The sequence below is a fragment of the Mytilus californianus genome, unplaced genomic scaffold, assembly GCF_021869535.1.
Source record: "Mytilus californianus isolate M0D057914Y unplaced genomic scaffold, xbMytCali1.0.p SCAF_6, whole genome shotgun sequence".
NCBI lineage: Eukaryota > Metazoa > Mollusca > Bivalvia > Mytilida > Mytilidae > Mytilus > Mytilus californianus.
The window spans coordinates 91,390,356-91,412,808 of record NW_026262712.1 but is presented as its reverse complement, the minus strand read 5'-3'; the positions used below and the strand labels follow the sequence as shown (position 1 = coordinate 91,412,808).

Below are 22,453 nucleotides of genomic sequence, written 5' to 3'. Positions count from 1 at the left end.
TGCAATGATCAGTCAAATCATTATAACTGGATTCTTCTTCTACATTACAAATAAAAAGCTCATTGAGCCCTTATTTTTCTATCATAAGTTAAAGTACATGTTCTTTTTCCTATAATTTGTGCAGATAAATGCAATGTTTAAATTACATAATGTTGTAGCATTTAACCACTTATATCATTCACGTTTGTCATTTACTTTCCAAATAAAATTGCGTCTGACACCACTTATATGTAATAAACAGAATAAGTCAGTTTGTATCAGGCAATTCCAGGTTGGAATAACATTATCATGTACTTTTACTTTTGATTGTAAAAGACAATGGTCATATTTGAAAATGAGTGTTTTCAGGAAGTGACTTAAGGTTTTAACCATCATCTTATAAGAGGGTCTGGATGGGGGTTCTTCATTTCTGTGTTCTTTAATTTTTTAGGTCATTTTTCCTTATTCTTTATAGTCTTTTTGCCCATTATTCTCTATTCTTTATTTTTTTGGTCCATTTTTCTCTATTCTCTATATTTTTTGTCCATTATTCTCTGTTCTGTAAACCCCCATCCACACCCTCTTATAAGTAATCCCTTTCATTATAAGAAAATATCAATATTGAGCACACATACATGTTATAAATGGTTTAGGCAAATCTTCCTATAATGCAAATGTTTTATAGGAAATTTTCTAAGTATAAGGCATCTGATTATATAACAAATTAATGTCATCTTAAAATAAAAGGGTAATGCATTCTTATATTCGTATAAAAGTTCAATATCAAAAGAAATATAAAATAAAAAAAACTAATCCATGATTTTATGAACTCATCTCAAGATGGGATTTCATTAAACATCAAATACAATGGAATTGTCATACAATTTGATGAAATGGACATCATTGGTAATGTTAATACAATGTCCATTTTCTAGACAGGTTATTTCAGACATATATATATATATATATATATATGTATATAATTCGTCTAAATAACAGCCCAACAATGTTAGATCTGTAAATTTGCAGAAGCAAGTTTTTGTTCTTCCCTGGCCGGGATTAGAACTTATGCTACTGAGATATCGTGGCACCAAATCACCTTGCACTATATCCAGTGTGGTAGACCACTCGACATATAGTGCAAGTGATTTGGTGCCACGATATCTCAGTAGCATGAGTTCGAATCCCCATAAGGGAAGAACAAAAGTGTGCTTCCGCAAATTGACAGATCTAACATTGTTGGGCTGTTATTTAGACGAATTATATATAAAGAATGTGTTTTCAGTCTTGTACATGTATCACCATCACTGGTGATCTGATGGATAAAATCTGTCATAGAGTTGTCACTGGTTCAGACGTACTTATATATATAAACAAGTCTAAATTGAAAACAATGTTCAAACCTATGATTGCGTTGGATAAAAAACGCTTTTTATACATGAGCATGCAAAACAAATTTCTTGGTAGAGGGGTCTAAATACAGCACAAACAACATTTTCCAAAACACCAAAAAAGTGAAAAAGTATATCTTAACAAAAACCCATTTGACAAGCAGGTCGAACAACAGATCATGGCGATTGCCAAATAAACCGGTCACCAGATGTAACAAAATGGATCTTAATTATTAATTTAGACCAAACAGAAAACAATAAACTTGCAGAAAAGATGGTAAACCGCAAACATGAGGTGCAAAAATTGGTAAATCATATCCAGATTTCGACAATTAATGTCTCTTCAGTGATGTTAGGAATCGAAACGGTATTTGGAAGGCCAAATAATTTACCGGTACCTCAATTTGGGATTGACTCTTGAACTTTGAAGAGTCGAAATAGGATGAACCGATTATATAAACCCAAAGGCAAATATAATACAAGACCAAACGAAAAAATATAAACAAGTCTAAATTGAAAACAACATTCAAACCTATGATTGCGTTGGATAAAAACCGCAATTTTTATACGTGTGCATGCAAAGCAAATTTCCTGGTAGAGGGGTCTAAATACAGCACAAACAACATTTTCCAAAAGACAAAAATAAAGAAAAAATATATTTTAACAAAACGCATTTGACAAGCAGGTCGAACAATGGATGTTCTTAAACCCTGCTGACTGTCATGGAGATTGCCAAATAAACGGATCACCAGATGTTACAAAATGGATCTTAATTATTAATTTGATACCAAACAGAAAACAATAAACTTGTAGAAAAGATGGTAAACCGCAAACATGAGGTGCAAAAATTGGTACACCATATCCAGATTTCGACAATTAATGTCTCTTCAGTGATGTTAGGAATCGAAACGGTATTTGGAAGGCTATACTAGAAAAAACCCGCACGAGCGTGGGCTGAAGACTACTTGAAATGTTCATGGTGATACACAGCTTGGGTTCGTGTTTCTCAAACTATTTTTATGCACTGGTGCATTATGTTGATAGTTTTGATTAGTTTGTCAGTTCTTCCATAGGAGTTTGAATATCCAATTAGTAGCTTCTGTCTCGGCGTTACACAGGTGCTCCTAGAACTGAGGAAATAACTCAGAGAAGAAGAAGACAACCTAGAAAACAGATGATTAAAATATTTCTTAGTGGTGCTAGTTTGTATTATATCTTTTTTTTTTTCGAAAGGTGGGAGTCAAGTTCTGTCTCTGTGATACGGGTTCTCCAAGAAAGGAGGTAATAACTAATAGAAGACAATTTAGAACTCTCTGATGATTTAAAACATTTCTTCAGTGGTGCGAGTTTGTAGAAATTAATTTTTTTCGAGTGGTGCGAGTTCTGTCTCTGTGTGACACGGGTGCTCGAGAAAGGAGGAATATACTAAGAGGAGAAGAAAACAATCTAATGATTAAACACATTTCTTCAAGTTTGTTATATTTTTTTTTTTTGAATGGTGCGAGTTTGATAAAGTGATGCAAGTTGTAAATAATTAATGAGAGTGTTTGAGTTGGGCGAGTTGGCCATGGGCCAAGTTGTCATAAATTCAAGACAAATTGAATACAAAACCATTTCCGCCTGCTTACAAAACGTAGACAGTAGGGAACCAACTACAGAACTTTATTTGGGGTTTAATTAATTAAGCTACGTTAATTAAAGCAATTACTATATAAAGTAATAAAGTACATTACATACACTAACTATTTATAATTATATAATACTTCAGATCATCTTCGGCTCGGAGACAAACCGGTTAAAAAATTTTAGTCTCCAAATTTAATAATATATAGATTCTTCGAGTTTGTTATATTTCTTTTTTCTTTTTTTGAGTGGTGCGAGTTTGATAAAATGATGCAAGTTGTAATAATTAGTTAGAGTGTTTGAGTTGGGCGAGTTGGCCATGGGCCAAGTTGTCATAAATTCAAGACAAATTAAATACAAAACCATTTCCACCTGCTTACAAAACGTAGACGGTAGGGAACCAGCTACAGAACTTTTTTTTGGGTTTAATTAATTAAGCTACGCTAATTAAAGCGATTACTATATGAAGTTATACAGTACATTACATACACTAACTATTTATTATTATATAATACTTCAGACTTCAAACCGGCTAAAAAATTTTCGTCTCCAAATTTAGTAGTATAGATATATATATATATATATATATTTGAAGAAATCGATACACAAATCCCAACAAACCCATTATTCATTTTATCATCAGATAATTTTCAAAAAACAAACAATATGAATATTTACATTCCATTATGATTTATGAGAAAGTTGTGTTTGAAGTGGATGGTGCCCTTCATCTAAAAGGTGCATGGCCATGTTGTACAGTATCTATCTGGAAGATGTTTTGTCTTTTTATTCTTTGACTAGTAACGAATGAACAACAGATATATGAAACTGTCTAAATTAATTTTTTATATTGACCCAAAACGACCATAAAACAATTTCTAAATGGTCATATAACACTTAATATATTAAGAAATTGCAGCGGCTGAGCCTGAAAACAAATATTGTTAAGATGACAACTTATGATAATAATAATATTTGTTGAGATAAATGGACCAATTCTATACTGTCAAGTAAAGCCCTAATTGTCCTCTGGTAGTTTAATGACCACTTTGTCACAAACATCTTATTAGATTGATTGACGAGAATAGAAAATGTTTCTTCCTGTAATTGTATTGGTAAGGCTTCTCTTATCTTTAAAAATAACATATACTGTAAGAAGATATTGGAAGTTTTCTTTAGTATGAAAGTTGATATGCACTTCAGAAAAGAAATCATATTTCCAAAATTAATTGACCAAATAAGCTATATTTGATGATTTTCCTTTATAGAGAAGGACAAAACATCAATCTTCGGTTTATTTCTCTATTATTAATAAGTTACGGTGCAGTCCGGTGTATCTGTGCACATAAGACTTATGAATTCCCTTAATAAAAATGATAAAACCAATAATCGGATAATATTGTGTGAAACAATCCATTTCATACTTTTATTTCATAAAATCTTCTGTTTGTATGGTTTCACCCTTAAGATTTTGTGTAATGTGTGACCAAAATTGGAAAACCCCTGTTTGAGAGTTCTTCAAATGTCCGGTGATATCGCGCATGCCTTTTAAAAATAGATTATTTTGAAAAAAGGAGAGATTTTATGGTACAAAATATAGTTGAATCTGAACTAAACAGACTGCCAAGGATGCAGAGCAAAATTTATTGCAATCTGATTTAAATTTAACTTAAAGAAACAAATTTTATCTGATGATGTAATATTTTTAATGGAGATTGTCTAAATAAAGTTAATCATCGGATTGTAGATATAAAGTTAATATTGAACTTATCAATTTTAATCTTTTCTGTCCCTTTGGAATACTAATACAATTACAAGAACGATTCTGTTTGTGTTATATTGCCGATATGACGAAATCAGGTAATGCACGATATCACAGGCCGCACGGACACCGGGGACTCCACTGTACACTTGTTTCTGCAGCCTAAAACCTGATTAAAATCAGATCTTTCACTTTATTTAAACAAATTGCTCCATTAGATTTGTTTGTTGCACTATGTGTAAGATCTGAAAACATTTCATAAGCAATCATATTCAGTGACCTTTGAGAATCTAATCAAATCTTTACATTAAAAAAAATTGGAATTTTTTACTATGGAATATCATAAACATTGCGAAAAATTTCCAAACATAATCTTGAAATTCTAATAATCTTGAAATTCTATGCTCTACTCATTTAATTTTCTAACATCATTACAATTAATGTATCAACCTTATTGTAATCATTGTTTTATTCATTTTCATATATTCTAAATCAGAAGCCTATAAAACATTTAATCAATATGATGATAAAATTTTTGATTCAGTTGTGTCAATCTATTTTTGCTGATAAAAATTACAATCAAAGTGCAAGAGTGTCACTTGAAATGATTGTTTGATCAATAATTTGCATAAAAGGTCATTTAAAGATGACGCCTTACAGGATTTTTCAGATCTTACATGTGACAAACAAACTTAAGAGAGCAAAGTTAAAGATCTTAAACAGATTGAGTCCAGTAGGAAACAAAACCAATACCCTGTCTGGACCCACTTCGCTGCATGCACTTAATTGAGGCAACAGGTGTACAGGAGCATAACTGATCATTCAAAGACCAAATATTATAAAAATGCTCTGTGGGGCGCAGCTTCATACGACCGCAGAGGTCCAACCCTGAACAGTTGGTGCAAGTATGGACACTACATTCAAGCTTGATACAGCTTTGAATTTGGATTGTGTTTAAATATTTGACACAGCATTGATTTCGGACACAGAATGATTGGTCAAAGAACTGAAAAATATGAAAATGGACTTTTACCTATTATGGTCCAATATCCAAAATCTAAATACATGGTTATATTCAGCATATCCAAGTACACCAAGAATTTAATTTATTTATTTATTAATGGACAATATTAGCTAAGTTTTTAGAGGGTTCGCTTCATCGCCAAAATAAATATATATATACAGTAATCTGAAAATTAATCTATACAAAATACAAACAAACCTACCACGAAGTTCTTCAAAAAATTTACAAAAGAAATGAAAAAAACAATTTCCAAAATATCATTCCTCATTAATACAAAGTCTCTAAAAAATCTATAAAACTTACCAATGATTTTTTTTCAAAATATCTAATAATGAACAGTAAAGTTCAAACTATATTCATACATAATTTCTTCTCTAAAATTATACTTGATGCTTATATCTATTTTTATCTATGACTCTACTTACAATTTCTATTAATTGTGCAATACAGCTCTGTATTTGGATTATGATTATAAATTTGACATAGCATAGTTTCTGACACAGAATGAATGTGATCTAAGAACATAAAAATTTGAAAATGGACATTTACCTATTATGGTCCAATATCCATATCTAAATACATGGTAACAGAATCAGCATATCAAAGAGCACCAAGAATTCATTTTTTGATGAAATCAAACAAAAAATTTAATTTTGGACCCTTTGGACCTCAATGTGGCCCAAAATTCAAAATCTAAACATTCACTTAGATTCAGCATATCAATTTTTGTTGAAATCACACGAAGTTTAATTTTGGACCCCGATTTGGAACGACTTGAAAACTGGGCCCAAAATCAAAAATCTAATTACACGGTTAGATTCAGCATATCAAAGAACACGAATAATTCAATTTTTGATGAAATCAAAGAAAGTCTAATTTTGGACCCTTTTTATTCACAGTAAGATTCGGCATATTAAAGAACCCCAATAATTCAAGACTTTGAATTAAACCACATTGAAATTGGTAAAAAAAATAAGCAATTTATACTAAGTATTAGAAAAGTATTGTTTTTGGACCCTTTTCCTAAACGGTTAGGACAATAACCCCCAAAATCAATCCCAAACTTCATTTTTTGGTATGGAACCTGGTGGCACAATTTCATAGAGATTCAGAGACTTATACTGAAGTTATTGTCCGGAAACAAGAAAACCCTACTTTTTTGGCCCCTAATTCCTAAACGGTTTAGGCCATAACCCCAAATACCAATCCAAAGTTTCCTTAGTTTAAAGATGATAAGAAAAAATCTTATATATGTTTGCAGAGTATTTTTTCAAAATATGAATAAAAAGAGATACATTTCAAAACTCATTTTGATTTGACATAAAATACTGCATGATCCCATTGTTATGAAAATGTTATCAGACAATTCAACACTTCTAGAAGTGCTATTAAAACTCTTCTATCAATATCTGGATTCATTTCATCGATTCTTGAAAAAAAAGAATGATGAAAGTTGCATGACAATTGTGATGATACGTGACTTATGTCTTCCAAGGGATCAAACTTAAAATCAAAGACTTAACCACCAAGAGGATTAACTACATTAAATGTCAAACTAAAGCTTTTTTTTATGATTGAATGAGACACATTTACATAAATGATAATACAAAACAAATTTTTATCAAAAGTCAAGAAATATTTCCCTGCATCAAACCGTTATTTATTGGAAATTTCCACTTTGCTATAATAGAGTACAAGACATTTGTTAAAAAGTGCAATTCAATAGAATATCTGTTTCTTTATCTGACTTGTCTTATCAGATTTCATTTCTATTGTCTTCAATTGAAAAGACTGAAATCTATTTCAATAAAAGAACAGAGTTCCAATGTCCCCTGTGTTGCACATATTTTATCTATCCAAGGTACAAGGGCAATAACTAAAATGAACATTTTTTTATTGTTCTTTAAAATTTTTTATAAATATCTTAGAGAAATGAAGGATTCAGAGCAAATGCAATGCGATTTCCATTATAATTAATATTTCCAAGGGGCATAACTCGTTAAAAATATTTGATCAGCACGTATTTTCGAAAGTGTCAAAGACATTGCTGGTATAAACCTCTGAATTAAGTTTCATAAAATTCTGGCAACACATAAGAGCACTAACAATGCAATTTTCCATAAAATCAATATTTCCAAGGGAAGTAACTCTTTTAAAAATAATTGATTGCACTGATTTTCAAACTTGTGGAAGATATTGATGATATAAACCTATAACGTAAATTTCATAAAAATCTGGCAAGAATTGTATATATGAAACAATGCAATTTTCCATATAATCAATATTTCCAAGGGAAGTAACACTTTTAAAAATAACTGATCGGCACTGATTTTCAAACTTGTCAATATTGACGATATAAACCTATATGTAAATTTCATAAAAATCTGGCAAGAATTGTACACATGAGAGTACTAACAATGCAACTTTCCATATAAAAGAGGGACGAAAGATACCAGAGGGACAGTCAAACTCATAGATCGGAAACAAACTGACAACGCCATGGCCAAAAATAAAAAGACAAACAGACAAATAATAGTACAGATGACACAACATAGAAAACTAAAGACTAAGCAACACAAACCCCACTAAAAACTGGGGTTCGTGTATAATTATATTAATGTTTCCAAGGGCAGAACTCTTTTAAAAATATTTCATTGGCACTGATTTTCAAACTTGTCAAAGACATTGCTGATATAAACCTATGATGTAAATTTCATAAATATCTGGCAAAAATTGTACACATTAGAGCGCTCACATGGCAATTTTCTATATAATTAATATTTCCAAGGGGCATAACTAAATTTAAAAATGATTGATCAGCATTGATTTTTGAACTCATCAAAGACATTGCTGATATAAACCTATGATATAAGTTTTATAAAGTTCTGGCAAGAACTGTACACATGAGAGCACTAACAATGCAATTTTCCATATAATTAATATTTCCAAGGGGCATAAACTCTTTTAAAAATAATTGATTGGCACTGATTTTCGACCTTGTCCAAGACATTGCTGATATAAACCTATGATATAAGTTTAATAAAAATCTGGCAAGAATTGTAAAAGTGAGAGCGCTAAGAAGAACAGCAGAGGGACGGATAGAGGGACGCCCAGTATTTCTATGTCCCCCGCAATGCTTTGCTTGGTGGACAATAATCATACTCTACTTTCAAATTGACAATTTTTGAGGAGTTATTTTAAATTAGCCAATGGATTTTTATTTCAACAGACTTGTTCAATTAGTCTTTCAAATTACCCTAAATTCAAAAATTTTAATGAGGTTTTTTTAATTTTTTATTTTGCTGGTATGCAATAAGTTTCACATTAATTATAACTTTGAATTCATGCATGCAATACATATACCATGTTTTACTTTTTTTTTAAATATCACAGTGAACCTTCGAACATTCTACATATCCAAAAGTTCTTATTAAAAACAGCTTTTTTTAAGTATACTTTCTTTTCCAGACACCTTAACAATTACCTTTCAAATTTTGAAAATGAAGTTTTACTGCAGTAAACAATCATTAATCTAAAACACAACTTCTTTATGCAAATCAATGTACTTGCTGGCCCTTCTAATCTCACATCAAAAGCCAAAAAAAGAAAAGAAAAAAGAAAAAAAAAGCATGAACAGCAAGTCTTAATGATCTTTGCAATTTTCTGAGCAACCTGCAGTATCAGATCAGCATTAATAATCATCAACTGCTTTGCATGCTCTATACAGAATCAAATTAAATTTCCCTGACAATATATCATGTCTGACTTTAATCTAAACACAGAGCTTTAATGAGAAAGCTCCATGAATTAAATATGAAAGTTCACAATCGGTATTATCATTTACTTACAAAAAGATATTCATTAAGAACACTTATGTGTCACATTTGATAAATCTAAGTTTAAGCTAGTGCAATCATATAAACCAACCAACGATCATAGTAATTCAAGTTGTTGGAAATAGTATTCTAAAAGTGTTTAGAAGAAAAGTGTGTGTTGCTAAGTTACACTGCTGACTTGACCTGACCTTTGTTGAGAAAGAATGTTTCAGTCCTATTATAACTGTATCTTACTATTGAAATTAAGCAGTATGGTATATCAAGGAGTTTAAAACTCTTAGTCACAGACTGTCCAACTCACAGTCAAAGGTTTGAATTTTTCTTCTTTTTATTTATCCATATTTGCATATATCATATGGTGACAGGTCATAAGTCAAGGTTTTGCTGTGGGGAAATTACAAACATCCTTTGCATAAAAAAATAATTCCATACTATTGTATTGAGACCGCCAAAGATTCACTAAACTCCAGAAACTAGATTTAGATTTAGAGGAGTTGCAGATACAAGATGTCTACAGGTCTTGTGTTGATATTGTCCCTATTCAATGTTTTGCTATTGTGTGGGAATCATAAAAAAAAACCTTCAAATAAAAAAAGTTAAATAGGATATGAACAAAGCAACTCAATAGAAGATGTTTTCAAAATTTTATTGAAATCCAATGGCAATTTTTCAAGAATTTCTCAGAGGTTTAACAAAAAGATGGACAGTTCTACAAAAGTGATATTTCACTAGGCAAAACCCTAAAATGGGTTTAAAAAGACAGTTTTTCATATATAATGATAATAATAATTTTGGTGAGTTATCATGTACATCAAAATATTACCGCCTCGGTGGCCTCTTATTCACCTTGCGTGCTGGAGGTGATGGGTGTGAACCCTTGCCTGGGCAAACCAAAGACTTTAAAATTGGTATTTGCTGCTTCTCTGCTAAGCATCATGCATTATGGAGTAAGAGCAAAGACTGGTCGCCTCAGAGTCAGAATAATGTGTCCGGGTAAGTTGACAAGTCTTCCTGCGGACTGTTACCTTGTGAACTAGCACGTTAAAAATCCGGCTCAGTGTGTCAGTCTAGTACAAAGCTGGGTAAATATTCGTATTACATTAACATGTTCTTGTTCTGAATATGCATATTAATTTGCCACTGGACGTTAAACAGCCATCCATCATCATCATCATCATGTACATCAACAGCTGTTAACCTGAACATCAATTTCATTTGCATTAAAAAGCTGCACATTTTAAATTTAAGCTGTTGGTTAAATTCTAAATTGAACTGAAGGGTTGCAAAAAATATCTGATTGAAGAGCTTTTGTGATAAAAATTCAGTGGCAAACATATATGTAAGACACTAATTTGTTTTCTCAGTCAAGTAAAGAACATCTAGACAATTCATAGTAAATAAAAAATAAACTACCTTGCACTAATGTATATACATGCATAATGAGGTTTAAACCTACTTTATTGTCAAGAAGACAGTCCTTATATATCTGGTTTTAAGATATATATGAGTAAAATATAAACCTTTTATAACATCAACAATGCTATAGACTAGCAGTGTCCATCACTGTCTTTGGTAAGACACCATATTTCAGCAAGCTAGACACATGATATAGATAATTGGGGGAAAATATCACGAAAAAAAACTTTATATATATATATGTAACACTCAGAAACGTGTCCTTCCCCCCAAACGTGTCCGATTCCCCCAAACGTGTCCACATGACGTCACTGAACTGCAAAACATGTCTAAATGTAAAAGGGTGGCAAAGCGTGTCATTTGTCTAAACGTCCAAACGTGTCCATTCCCCCAACCGTGTCCATATCAAGATTAATTTTTTTTTCTTTTACTGGAACTATCATTCGTGTCCATATTATAAATACGTAGGTTATTTGGTTATTGTTTTTTCATTAAAGTGTACTCATTTTACTATTTTATTAAAAACTAGAAATAAATTACTTAAGGTCTTTTTTAAACCGGCATAACCTTTTTTAGATTAAAATCCCAATTAGTGTTAATCCCGAATAACCGTCAAAATTTAGGCCCATTCCTAAATTCCCGGTATGATAATATAACCTATATACAGTATTTATTGTTAACATGATGTCGTTAAAATAATGCATGAAATATTTGGCACTGGACGTTATTTCTCTTGTTCGTGTGTCTTTAGTGATGCTCGAAACCTAAAATTTATTAAAAAACCTGAAAACCAGTTTATGATTTGAAGAGCTTTTAAAATATCAGAACTGTTGAAAAAAGAGGAAGTCAATTCTGCTAAAAGCCCGCCGTATGATCAATATAAAAGGCATCGTCGGAGTTTATTAGTAACACATAATTTACATAGTAAACAATTTTAAAATTCAACTGCACTAGATTTATTTGTATGTTCGCTCTAAATGAGCATGAAATACTTGCAACTGGACAATAAGCAAATTCAGTCAAAAGTTAATTCATATGTTACATATTAAATTTGCAATTATGATAATCTTTAACAACCGACATTGAACAAACTAATGCTAATAAATTACTACCTCATCAACTGTTTCCCCCAATCATAGAATTGCCGTAAACGCGTTATTGAATTCATTCAGGACATACATGTATTAGCGCTAAAAGACGTGAGACGTTCTGGCGTTAAATAGTGGACACGTTTCGGCGAATAACAATTATTGGACACGTTTTGGGGTTATGAAATCGGACACGTTTGGGGAATATTGAATATTACGGACACGTTTGGGGAGAATAGACACGTTTGGGGGAATCGGACACGTTTGGGGGGAAGGACACGTTTGGGAGTGTTACATATATATTGTAAACCAATACATTTTTGCCAATAGAAAAATAAAGTGAATGTAAATCGTTGTGAATATGTAAAACTTTGATCTTCCCTCATATAAATATGTCATGACAATAAGAAAATTGTGAATATCAATTGCAGAGAAGTCATCCAAAAAAGGCTAAACGCGAAATGAAGTATTCATGATAATTTCTTGGTTTACAGTATATTGCTGTTTAACTAATTCCTTAGAACTTTTACAATCAAACAACAGGAAATATGTACTACATGTATCATTATAAGCTAGTACCAAGGTTGTATTAAAATCACCAGCACCTGGCAAAATTAAATAGTTCGGCTATTTAAATAAAACAAATGAAGAACCACTGTCATATTTCTGAGGTGATGCACACATTTTTTAGTTTTGATGAAAACAAACAATAACTAGTAATTTTTGGGGCCCTTTATAGCTTGCTGTGCAGTGTGAGCCAAGAGCTGTCTCATTGGCACTCATACCACATCTTCTTACATCTAATAAATTATTTAATGCTTATCTGCTGTACAAGAAGAATATGATTTTACTTAAAAATTAACCACTCAGTACAAGCGGGATATAGAATCCATGAACTCAGATTTAAATACAATACTTACAAATGAGCAAGTATACAAGTAAAGCCATGCATATTTGTATGTTTGTCCTTAACTAGTAAAGCAGCAGTTTTCACTGTCATAGTCCTTATATATAGGCTTATAAATTGTCACATTGAGTTTCATTCACAGTTTGGGTGTAAGAAGGAGAAGTTGAAATTTTCACAGTACTCATTGTTCGTTCACATTTCATGGACTTTTACAATGCATTAAGGGCAAAGAAATGTTTGCATAAGAGTATTTTGAGTAACATCACACATAAATTCCAGATATAAGATATTTGCTAATATGCCTGTGTAAAATAAGTTACCATATCATAAATGTCTTTAAGCATATAAATCTAAAGCTGATCATATAGGTAACCCTATTATGATGCTACCTAACATTATTAAAAGTTTCACAGCATTTGCTTTAAGGTTTGTTTTTCATTCTTCTGCATCAACTGAAGCTCTATTAGATTTAACTGCAGTATAAAATTCTTACTGAAAGTGACAATTTAACAGATTATTATTGTTAAAACAAAATGTCAATGTTTCATTGAAGATTTGTACTCTAAATAGTGTAAAAGCATTTTTTTCTACAAAACAAGATGAAGCTGAATATCCATGTAACCACATGCTTCCTTGACAGTGTCCTTGATGTTCTGCTATTCATTTTTTTAAATAATTTTCCAGCTATGTTGAACCATTAGAATTGAATGTGTTTTTGCTGGTATTTCATAACATTTATAAAGTATGAACACTAACTCTGTTTTTAATGCAAAATGTTCTATGGTAAATGATTTTACTTCCCAATGAAATTACAATAAGGAAACATTTAATTCTTAAACAAAATTGAAAAAAATAATGATTTTTGGTTACTTAATATCATTGACGGTGACGCTATAAAAATTCCAGCAGACTTATTATTCACTTTTTATAAATAATTGTCATATTTTCCCCAATACTAATGAAGATGAGGGTCAGGATATTTTTACTTGGCCAAAATCTGGGACTGTTACAATAATGACAAATTAGTCCTAGCCTAATTGTTAAGAAATTCCACACATTATTACAAGTTTTTACTTTTTCATCTAAGATAATTTATATTATATATACTGTGATTTCTTTATAATGCCTCAGACAGAAGGGGGTTCTTGATATTTTATATTAGTGAAGTCTTTAACTATAGTCTAGTCATCATCCATCAACATTCTTATAAATATTGGCATATTTTTGGTTTAAACAATAAAACTATTAAGAAAATATGCAGACAGTTAGTTATGTAATGGCAATAACAATATCGACATTGTGCTGTGAGTTGATTCCTTGGTATAAAAGTGTTAAAGACTATCAGATCTTAAAATACTGACGGATAGTACCTGGTATTGTTATTTTTACAGTTTGGTCATGCTTAAATTGCAATTTTTTAAAGTATTTTCTACAGTTAACCTTACATGTATCAATGAAAAAGAAGGGAAATGTATCGATTACTAACTTTGTGACACAAAATACCTACACAAACCTGACAAATCCCAAAAGAAAAGAACAACTCTTAGATTGCTGTTCTTCATCTGCAAGTCACAATGAGGCTAAATACAACACAAAACTAAGGTGCACTTGTCTGAAATTGCAGAAAACAAAAGGTCCTATCATTCCATCAAATAACAAGTTGGTGAACCTGAGAGAAACTTTAATACAAAACACTAGAGAAATATCACCACTAGCACAATTAAAAATGTCTGGACAAGTACAATTTTCAAGCAATTTTCTCAATCTTTATAAATGGTAGAGTCATTTTGCTCACTGTTGAAGGCCGTATGGTTGCCTATAATTGCTTATTTCTACTTCATTTGAACTTTGGTGGATAGTTGTCTCATTGGAAATCATACAACATCTCCTTATTTTCATACAAATAAAAATACTACACAAATTGATAAAATTTAAATACCTCTGTTAAATGTACAAATATATTTTGTTTTTAGAAAATGCTTTTTAAGATCTTCACGTTTGTCAATACTTTGGAACAGTCAATGGTGACAAAAAGCTGCTATGATAAGTGTCCACTGATATCTAGGGGTTAAAAATGATATTGTATCACACTCGTTATAAATATTATGTAATTTACTAATTGGTACTTGACGGAGTTTAGATAATAATTGATGTCTACCTTTGTTATATAGATTAAAGATCATACAGTGTAAAATTAGAACCATGTTTAATTTGTGGTTTGCACTTTATGCAGACCTATGATTATGTAGTATTTTTTCATTAGTGCTGATTTTAATAAAATTCCAGCAAGGTCAAGCCATAACAGTACTTTCCTGTCACTGCATAATCATTGCATTTCTATTCAAGTCTTAAGTCATAAAAACAAGTTCCTGTTAATTCCTTACCATTCCTGTCAGGTAAACAAACTTCTTCCTTCTCATTAGTGCATAACCATTGCATTTCTATTCAAGTCTTAAGTCATAAAAACAAGTTCCTCTTAATTCCTTAGAATACCTTTTCCGGTAAACTAAACTCTTCCTTCTCATTTAAGTGCATTAACCATTACAATTTCTGCCAGGTCAAGTCCAAATAGTGTCTGCTTCCCATTAATTCATTATTATAGTTAAAACAAGATCTAATCAAATTAGTATTTTCCAATTATAAAGCATGCTCTTTTTTGAAAATTACAGAAAAAGTCAATTCAAATAGTACCTACAGTATAGTCAAGTTAAAATAACACCTTTCCTTTATTACATGACCATTATAATTCTAGAAATATAAAATTAAAACACAGTTTCTTAAACTCATTTAACAATTGCAGAAAGGTCAATTAAAATGATCAGTCAAAAGGTTATTGGTTGATGACAAACACAGCCTGTTCAAGTCAGAATGCTACCCCCCTTATCATAGTTCACAACAATTGCAATTCACAAATTGTCAAGCTAACATATTTACATTATAGTTCATGACCATAACAATACCATTGTCAGGTCAGGTTACTATATTTTCCTCTGATTAGTACATGACCTTCACAAAGCAAGCAAGATCAAGCAAATCCTTGCATACGCTGAAAAATCTCTACTGCTTATGTTTGAATTTTAAGCTTAAAGTCTTTAAGATAAAGGTCTTACTACAGGTTTCTTCTAAAACTTATTATTAGTAATGGTCCATGAAAATATGGACAAAGGCTAATAAACCCTATCAAGCAGACATGTACACCTTACAATGAACAAGAGTGCACACGCTTACATGTCTTGCCTGCTTTACTGATTTTTTTTTATGTTGAAAGTCTTAAAAATAAAAGTTTAACTTCAAATATCACATAAACTTAAAATATTTAAAGATCGATGACAATGAGGTCAAGGTCAGATAAATCCTGACAGACAGACATGTACACCAATCAATCAATCATAATAACTAAAAAAATCATGTGATGATTAAACCTAACAGCCTTTCAAGCAGTCATTAAACTATCAAATTGAGGTCAAAGACAAGACATATGCCAGACAGAACTTCAGGCCATAAGGTATCTGTATACCAGACATCGATTATCCAGCCTTTCTACCTCCTGAACCATAACAAAGAGCATCTTTATGTCTTGCATCTCAGCTGGGATAAACACTTTATTCTAGTAATACAAGACATATGACTCTCTTCTGTCAGTTGGCCAATCTTTAAAAAGAAACACTATTTTTGAATTGACTTTTTAAAACTTCCACTCTACTCATACATAATGGGAAATGAAAATATATCAATTCTCTTCCAGTTTGAATAAAATGCTTAGCAGGGCGCAGCTTGATATGACCGCAGAGGTGGGACCCTGAACAGTTTGGGCAAGTATGGACACAACATTCAAGCTTGATACAGCTCTGAATTTGGATTGTGATTAATCTTGACACAGCATAGATTTTTGACATAGAATGAATGTGGTCTAAGAACTTAAAAATTTGAAAGTGAAATTGGACATTTACCTATTATGGTCAAATATCCAAAATCTAAATACATGGTAAGATTCAGCATATCAAAAAATTTCAAAAATTCAATATTTGATGAAATCAAACAAAATTTGATTCAAAACCCTTTGGATCTCAATGTGGACAAATTTGATAACGAGGCCAAACATCCAAAATCTAAATACATGGTTACATTCAGCATATCAAAGAACCCCATATATTCAATTTTTGTTGAAATCAAACAAAACCTCGATTTGGACCAACTTGAAAACTGGGCCCAAGTTTTAATCCCCCCCCCCCCCCTCTCTCTACAAAATAAAATTAAAGAACCTTAGTGAGCGCACTCACATACCCCACGTGCCCACATTGTCACTGGAGAAATAAAATAACTGTAAGAAAAAATAAAATGCTCCGCTGGGGCGCAGCTTGATACGACCGCAGAGTTCAACCCTGAACAGTTGGGGCAAGTATGGACACAACATTCAAGCTTGATACAGCACTGAATTTGGATTGTAATTAAATATTTGACACAGCATAGGTTTCTGACACAGAATGAAAGTGGTCCAAGAACTTAAAAATTTTCAATTTACCTATTCATACATGTGATGGACTGTGAAACTCAGATCAGGAGATTGGGAAATTTTGGTCAGGAGATTAGGACTCAGATCAGGAGGTTTTTAATCGACATTAATTTTGTTGTAAATGTAACCGTGTGCTGTAAAAATGGTCTTTTAAAGTGTGTTTTCTTCAACTTTCCAACCAATTTATTATGTTTATAGTACCCTTGTACTTATAAAGTTTCTCCATCTTTATATTCTACATGTTCAATTTAACATTGTTTTTTTCCAGTATGTTCTTTAAATTTTTTACTTCATATTCTATAAAACAATCATTGCAACCAGAACATTTGTTTAGCTGTCTGCAAATAGTTTTTATTTTTTATTTTTTTCTCTTGCAAATAGTTTTTATTTGCAAACTCAGAAATTCATTCTATCTGTAAAGTTAGGGTCATAGTTATTATATAAATTTCAATTTAAGCCTTAAAAGGAAGTATAGAATCCTCAAATAATTTTCAAATTATTATTTTTTTATTTGTCCTAAGACATTTAAAATCATTTAATAACCATCCTTTTATGATTATTTGTTCAATTTATATTTTATTTATATTCTTTTAAAAATTTTCATTATTAAAAGGAAAGTAACTTAAAACAGGATAAATCAAGGGAAGTAACCCAATAAATACACAGTTTTTGTTACACAACGGCAGTTAGCCTGAGGTAAAAATCGTTGCTTACCAGTATGTTTGACACCCAAGCTGACAAGTGAAGCCATATAATTATGCATGTTAATTGATTTACAGGTAAAATATAACTTCAGGTAATGTCAGTTACACCAGATGCCTGAGATGTTATGTTGGGCAGAAATTTTTCATTCATGAAAAATTTCATACACAGGATTTTTTCAACGGGAGGTCGGGAGGAGACCCCTGAAAACGGGATTATTGTACTCCCATCGGGAGGTTCACATGTATGCCTATTCAAACCATATCATTATTATTTGCTTTTATATATAAATCAGAAATAACCAATTTAAAATGGAAAATGTTAAAGAAAAAAAAGGAAAAAAAAAATCCCCCCCCCCAATTTTTTGAACCCCCTTATGATTCATCGCCCCCAAACTCAATCCCAGCTTTCCCTTTGTGGTATGGTACCTTGCAGTACAATTTCAGAGAGATTCATACACTTGAACACAAGTTATTGTCTGGAAACTAGAAAAATGCTTGTTTTTTGGCCCCTTTTTGGCCCCAAATTCTTAAACGTTTAGGGCAATTACCCCCAAACTCAATTCCAGCTTTCCCTTTGTGATATGGAACCTTGCAGTACAATTTCATAAAGATCCATACACTTACACACAAGTTATTGTCCTGAAACTAGAAAAATGCATGTTTTTTTTGCCCTTTTATGGCCCCTAATTACTAAAATTTTGAGGGAAAACCCCCAAAATCAATCCCAGCCTTCCCTTTGTGATATGGAACCTTGTAGTACAATTTCATAAAGATCCATACACTTACAAACAAGTTATTGTCATGAAACTAGAAAAATGCTTGTTTTTTGCCCCTTTTTGGCCCCTAATTCCTAATATTTGGAGGAAATTACCCCAAAAATCAATCCCAGTATTCCCTTTGTGATATGGAACCTTGTAGTACAATTTCATAAAGATCCATACACTTACAAACAAGTTATTGTCATGAAACTAGAAAAATGCTTGTTTTTTGCCCCTTTTTGGCCCCTAATTCCTAAAATTTGGAGACAATTACCCCCAAAATCAATCCCAGCATTCCCTTTGTGATATGGAACCTTGTGGTACAATGTCAGAGAGATCCATACACTTACACACAAGTTATGTCTGGAAGTTACAAAAATGCTTATTTTTGGCCCCTTTTGGCCCCTAATTCCTTAACTGTTAGTACCATAACCCCCAAAATCAATCCCCACCTTCCTTTTGTGGTATTGAACCTTATGGTAAAATTTCAATGAGATCCATTCACTTAAACTAAAGTTAGAGTGCGAAAACTAATGTGTATTCGGACGACGACGCCGGACGACGACGACGACGACGACGACGACGACGACGACGCCAACGTCATACCAATATACGACCACAAAAATTTTTTTGCAGTCGTATAAAAATTGAATCATAATTTCCTGTCGATATGCACATCTACATAGTATGTCCTTATTATCTACAAAGTTTCATGAAATTCTGTTGTGTGGTTTGAGGGGAGTTGCGATGACAAACTGTTGCAGAGGTATATTGTAGCAAATAAGTTCAAAGGGGCGTAACTCCTAGAAAAAAATTGAATCATAACTTCCTGTCGATATGTCGATATGCACATCTACGTAGTATGTCCTTATTATCTGAAAAGGTTTCATGAAATTCTGTTGTGTGGTTTGAGAGGAGTTGTGATGACAAGAAACAGGACTGACGTACTGACGGACTGACAGACAGACGGACGGGTCAAAAACATTATACCCTCTGCGACTCGTTGCCTGGGGTATAATAATTTTTTATCTTATAATACAATGCTAATATTAAAAGAATTTAAATTTCAAAGTTAAGTACATCCATTACAAAGCCTTTTGGAGCCTTTGGAGTGACCATAATGTGGACCAATTTAAAAGCGGGGCCCAAATTAAATTGAAATACAAGGTTAGATTTGGCATATCAAAGAAACCCATTGATGAAATCAAACAAAGTTTAGTTTTGGACCCTTTGTACCTCAATGTGGACCAGTTAAAACAGGGCCCAAATTCCAAAATCAAAATACACATTTGATTCAGCATATTTGATAACCCCAAGATTTCAAGACTTTGAATTAAACACCATCGAAATTATGGTCAAGAAATAAGCAATTTATACAAACTATTAGAAAAGTATTGTTTTTGTCCCCATTTTCCTAAACTGTTTGGGTCATAACCCCCGAAATAATTCCCAACCTTCCTTTTTTGGTATGGTACAATTTCATAGAGATCCATAGACTTATACTCAAGTTATTGTCCGGAAACCAGAAAATCCTTGTTTGTTTTGCCTCTAATTCCTAAACGATTTGGGCCATTATCCTCAAAATCAATCCCTACTTTCTTTTTGAGGTGTGGAACCTTGTGGTACAATTTGATAGATCATCCATACACTTATACACAAGTTATCACAGGTTTGGTCCATGTAAGACTCATCAGTGAGGCTCGACTAAACCAGATGAAAGGTCAAACAGAAAGTTGAAAAACAGTGAAACATTCTGCAATTTTTTCTCAAAACTCTTGATCGGCTTAAAGCAATATTTTTAAAGAAGTCTATATATTAAAATAATTTATACCAAAAAAAAAAGTATAAAAATATGCAGGAGACAAATTGAAACATATACATACCTTGGTTGTGGTATAATAATATCTTCACTATCAGATTCCATTGTGTTTTTCACCAAAACTAAAGTTCATATAGTTAGACAACAAACATTTCTATCACTGATACAAAATTAATAACACAACTACAGATTATATATATATATATATATGCGTAATATTTTGGCAGCATCTGTAACACAATGTATTTAGGTGATAAAAAAAAAAGAATTTTAATGTCATTTTTCACTATAAATAACATAATTTAGATACATCTCTAATTTAGTGTTTGTGACTGTTATTTTAAAGTTTATCTTTAAATTGAATACTTGACTCATAAACAGATTTTCCATTAAAAATGGTTATTAAAAGTTAGTTTATTTTCCATCATATTAAAAGAGTAATTAAAATCAGTTTATTTGACAATGTTTTGATTCAGATCACAATTCCGTCTCTTTCATGTCTATCAATTTCACTATGCTTGAAGAGCAAGAAAACTTAATTAGTTCTGATTTCATATTTAATTATTGCAGATATTCATTTCATAAAGAAAAAAAATCCATTTTGCACTGGTTATCTAATAACTGTTCCCTAACAGAGTTATCATAATAAAATTAAGATGCAAAGAACTATTTTATACACTGCTCAGTGAAACTCTGCGTCAGTTACGTAACTATACACAATTAAACATCCATGAAATTTAGAAACTGCAAGAAATCCTTTTAAAAGACATTTCTACTGGTGGTTTTACTTCCCACTCTCCCTATAAAATAACAGGACTTTCTATCTAATGTGATGTAATTCTAATATTAAAAGATTTCAAATTTCAAAGTTAAGTATGACCATTATAAATCTTTTTTTTCCAAATTTCACACTGAAATGCACCGAAATTTGCATGCAATTAACCTTCTAAATTTGAAGTAAGATTTTATTTGCATTAGAATAATTCTAATTGTATAAAAGAACCAATGCCCCCCCCCACATTGCACATATCAAGGGCAATAACTAAAAAATATTTTTTTTTTTGTTCTTTAAAACAAATTCAAAGCAAATTCAATGTGATTTCCAATAAAATTAATATTTCCAAGGGCATAACTCATTTAAAATTTTTGATCAACATTTATTTTCGAAAGTGTCAAAGACATAGCCGATATAAACCTATGAAATAAATTTCATAAAATTCTGGCAAGAATTGTTCAAATGAAAGCACTAGCTATGCAATTTTCCATAAAATAATATCTCCAAGGGGCATAACTCTTTATAAAATAATTAATCAGCAAAGATTTTCCAACTTGTCCAAACATAAACCTACAATATAACTTTTAAAAAAATTGGGCTAGAAACGTACACACGAGAGCACTAACGATGCAATTTTCCATATAATTAATGTTTCCAAGGGGCATAACTCTTTTTAAAATAATTAATCGCACTGATTTTCGAACTTGTCCGAGACATCGCTCATATAGACCTATGACTTAAGTTTCATTAAAATCTGGCAAGAATTGTACACATATTGAGGATTGTAAAGGTAAATAAATTGAAATATTTTTTTCAAAACCAGATTAAACAGATTAAAACATGGGGAAATGTACTTAA

The 22,453-nt window shown here is 31.6% G+C and overlaps 2 protein-coding genes across 2 annotated transcripts in view; one reads left to right on the top strand and one right to left on the bottom strand.

Moving 5' to 3' along the window:
- The window catches only part of LOC127706360 (tumor protein p53-inducible protein 11-like), a 123,538-nt gene extending 102,579 nt beyond the window's left edge, over positions 1–20,959 (bottom strand). The window contains exon 1 of the mRNA XM_052210935.1: positions 20,885–20,959. Coding sequence (XP_052066895.1) covers positions 20,885–20,925 — 41 coding nt within the window. The 5' untranslated portion in view covers positions 20,926–20,959. The remainder of the gene's footprint in view (positions 1–20,884) is intronic.
- The window catches only part of LOC127706347 (uncharacterized), a 349,955-nt gene that overhangs the window by 127,370 nt on the left and 200,132 nt on the right, over positions 1–22,453 (top strand). The gene's annotated exons all lie outside the window — the stretch shown is intronic.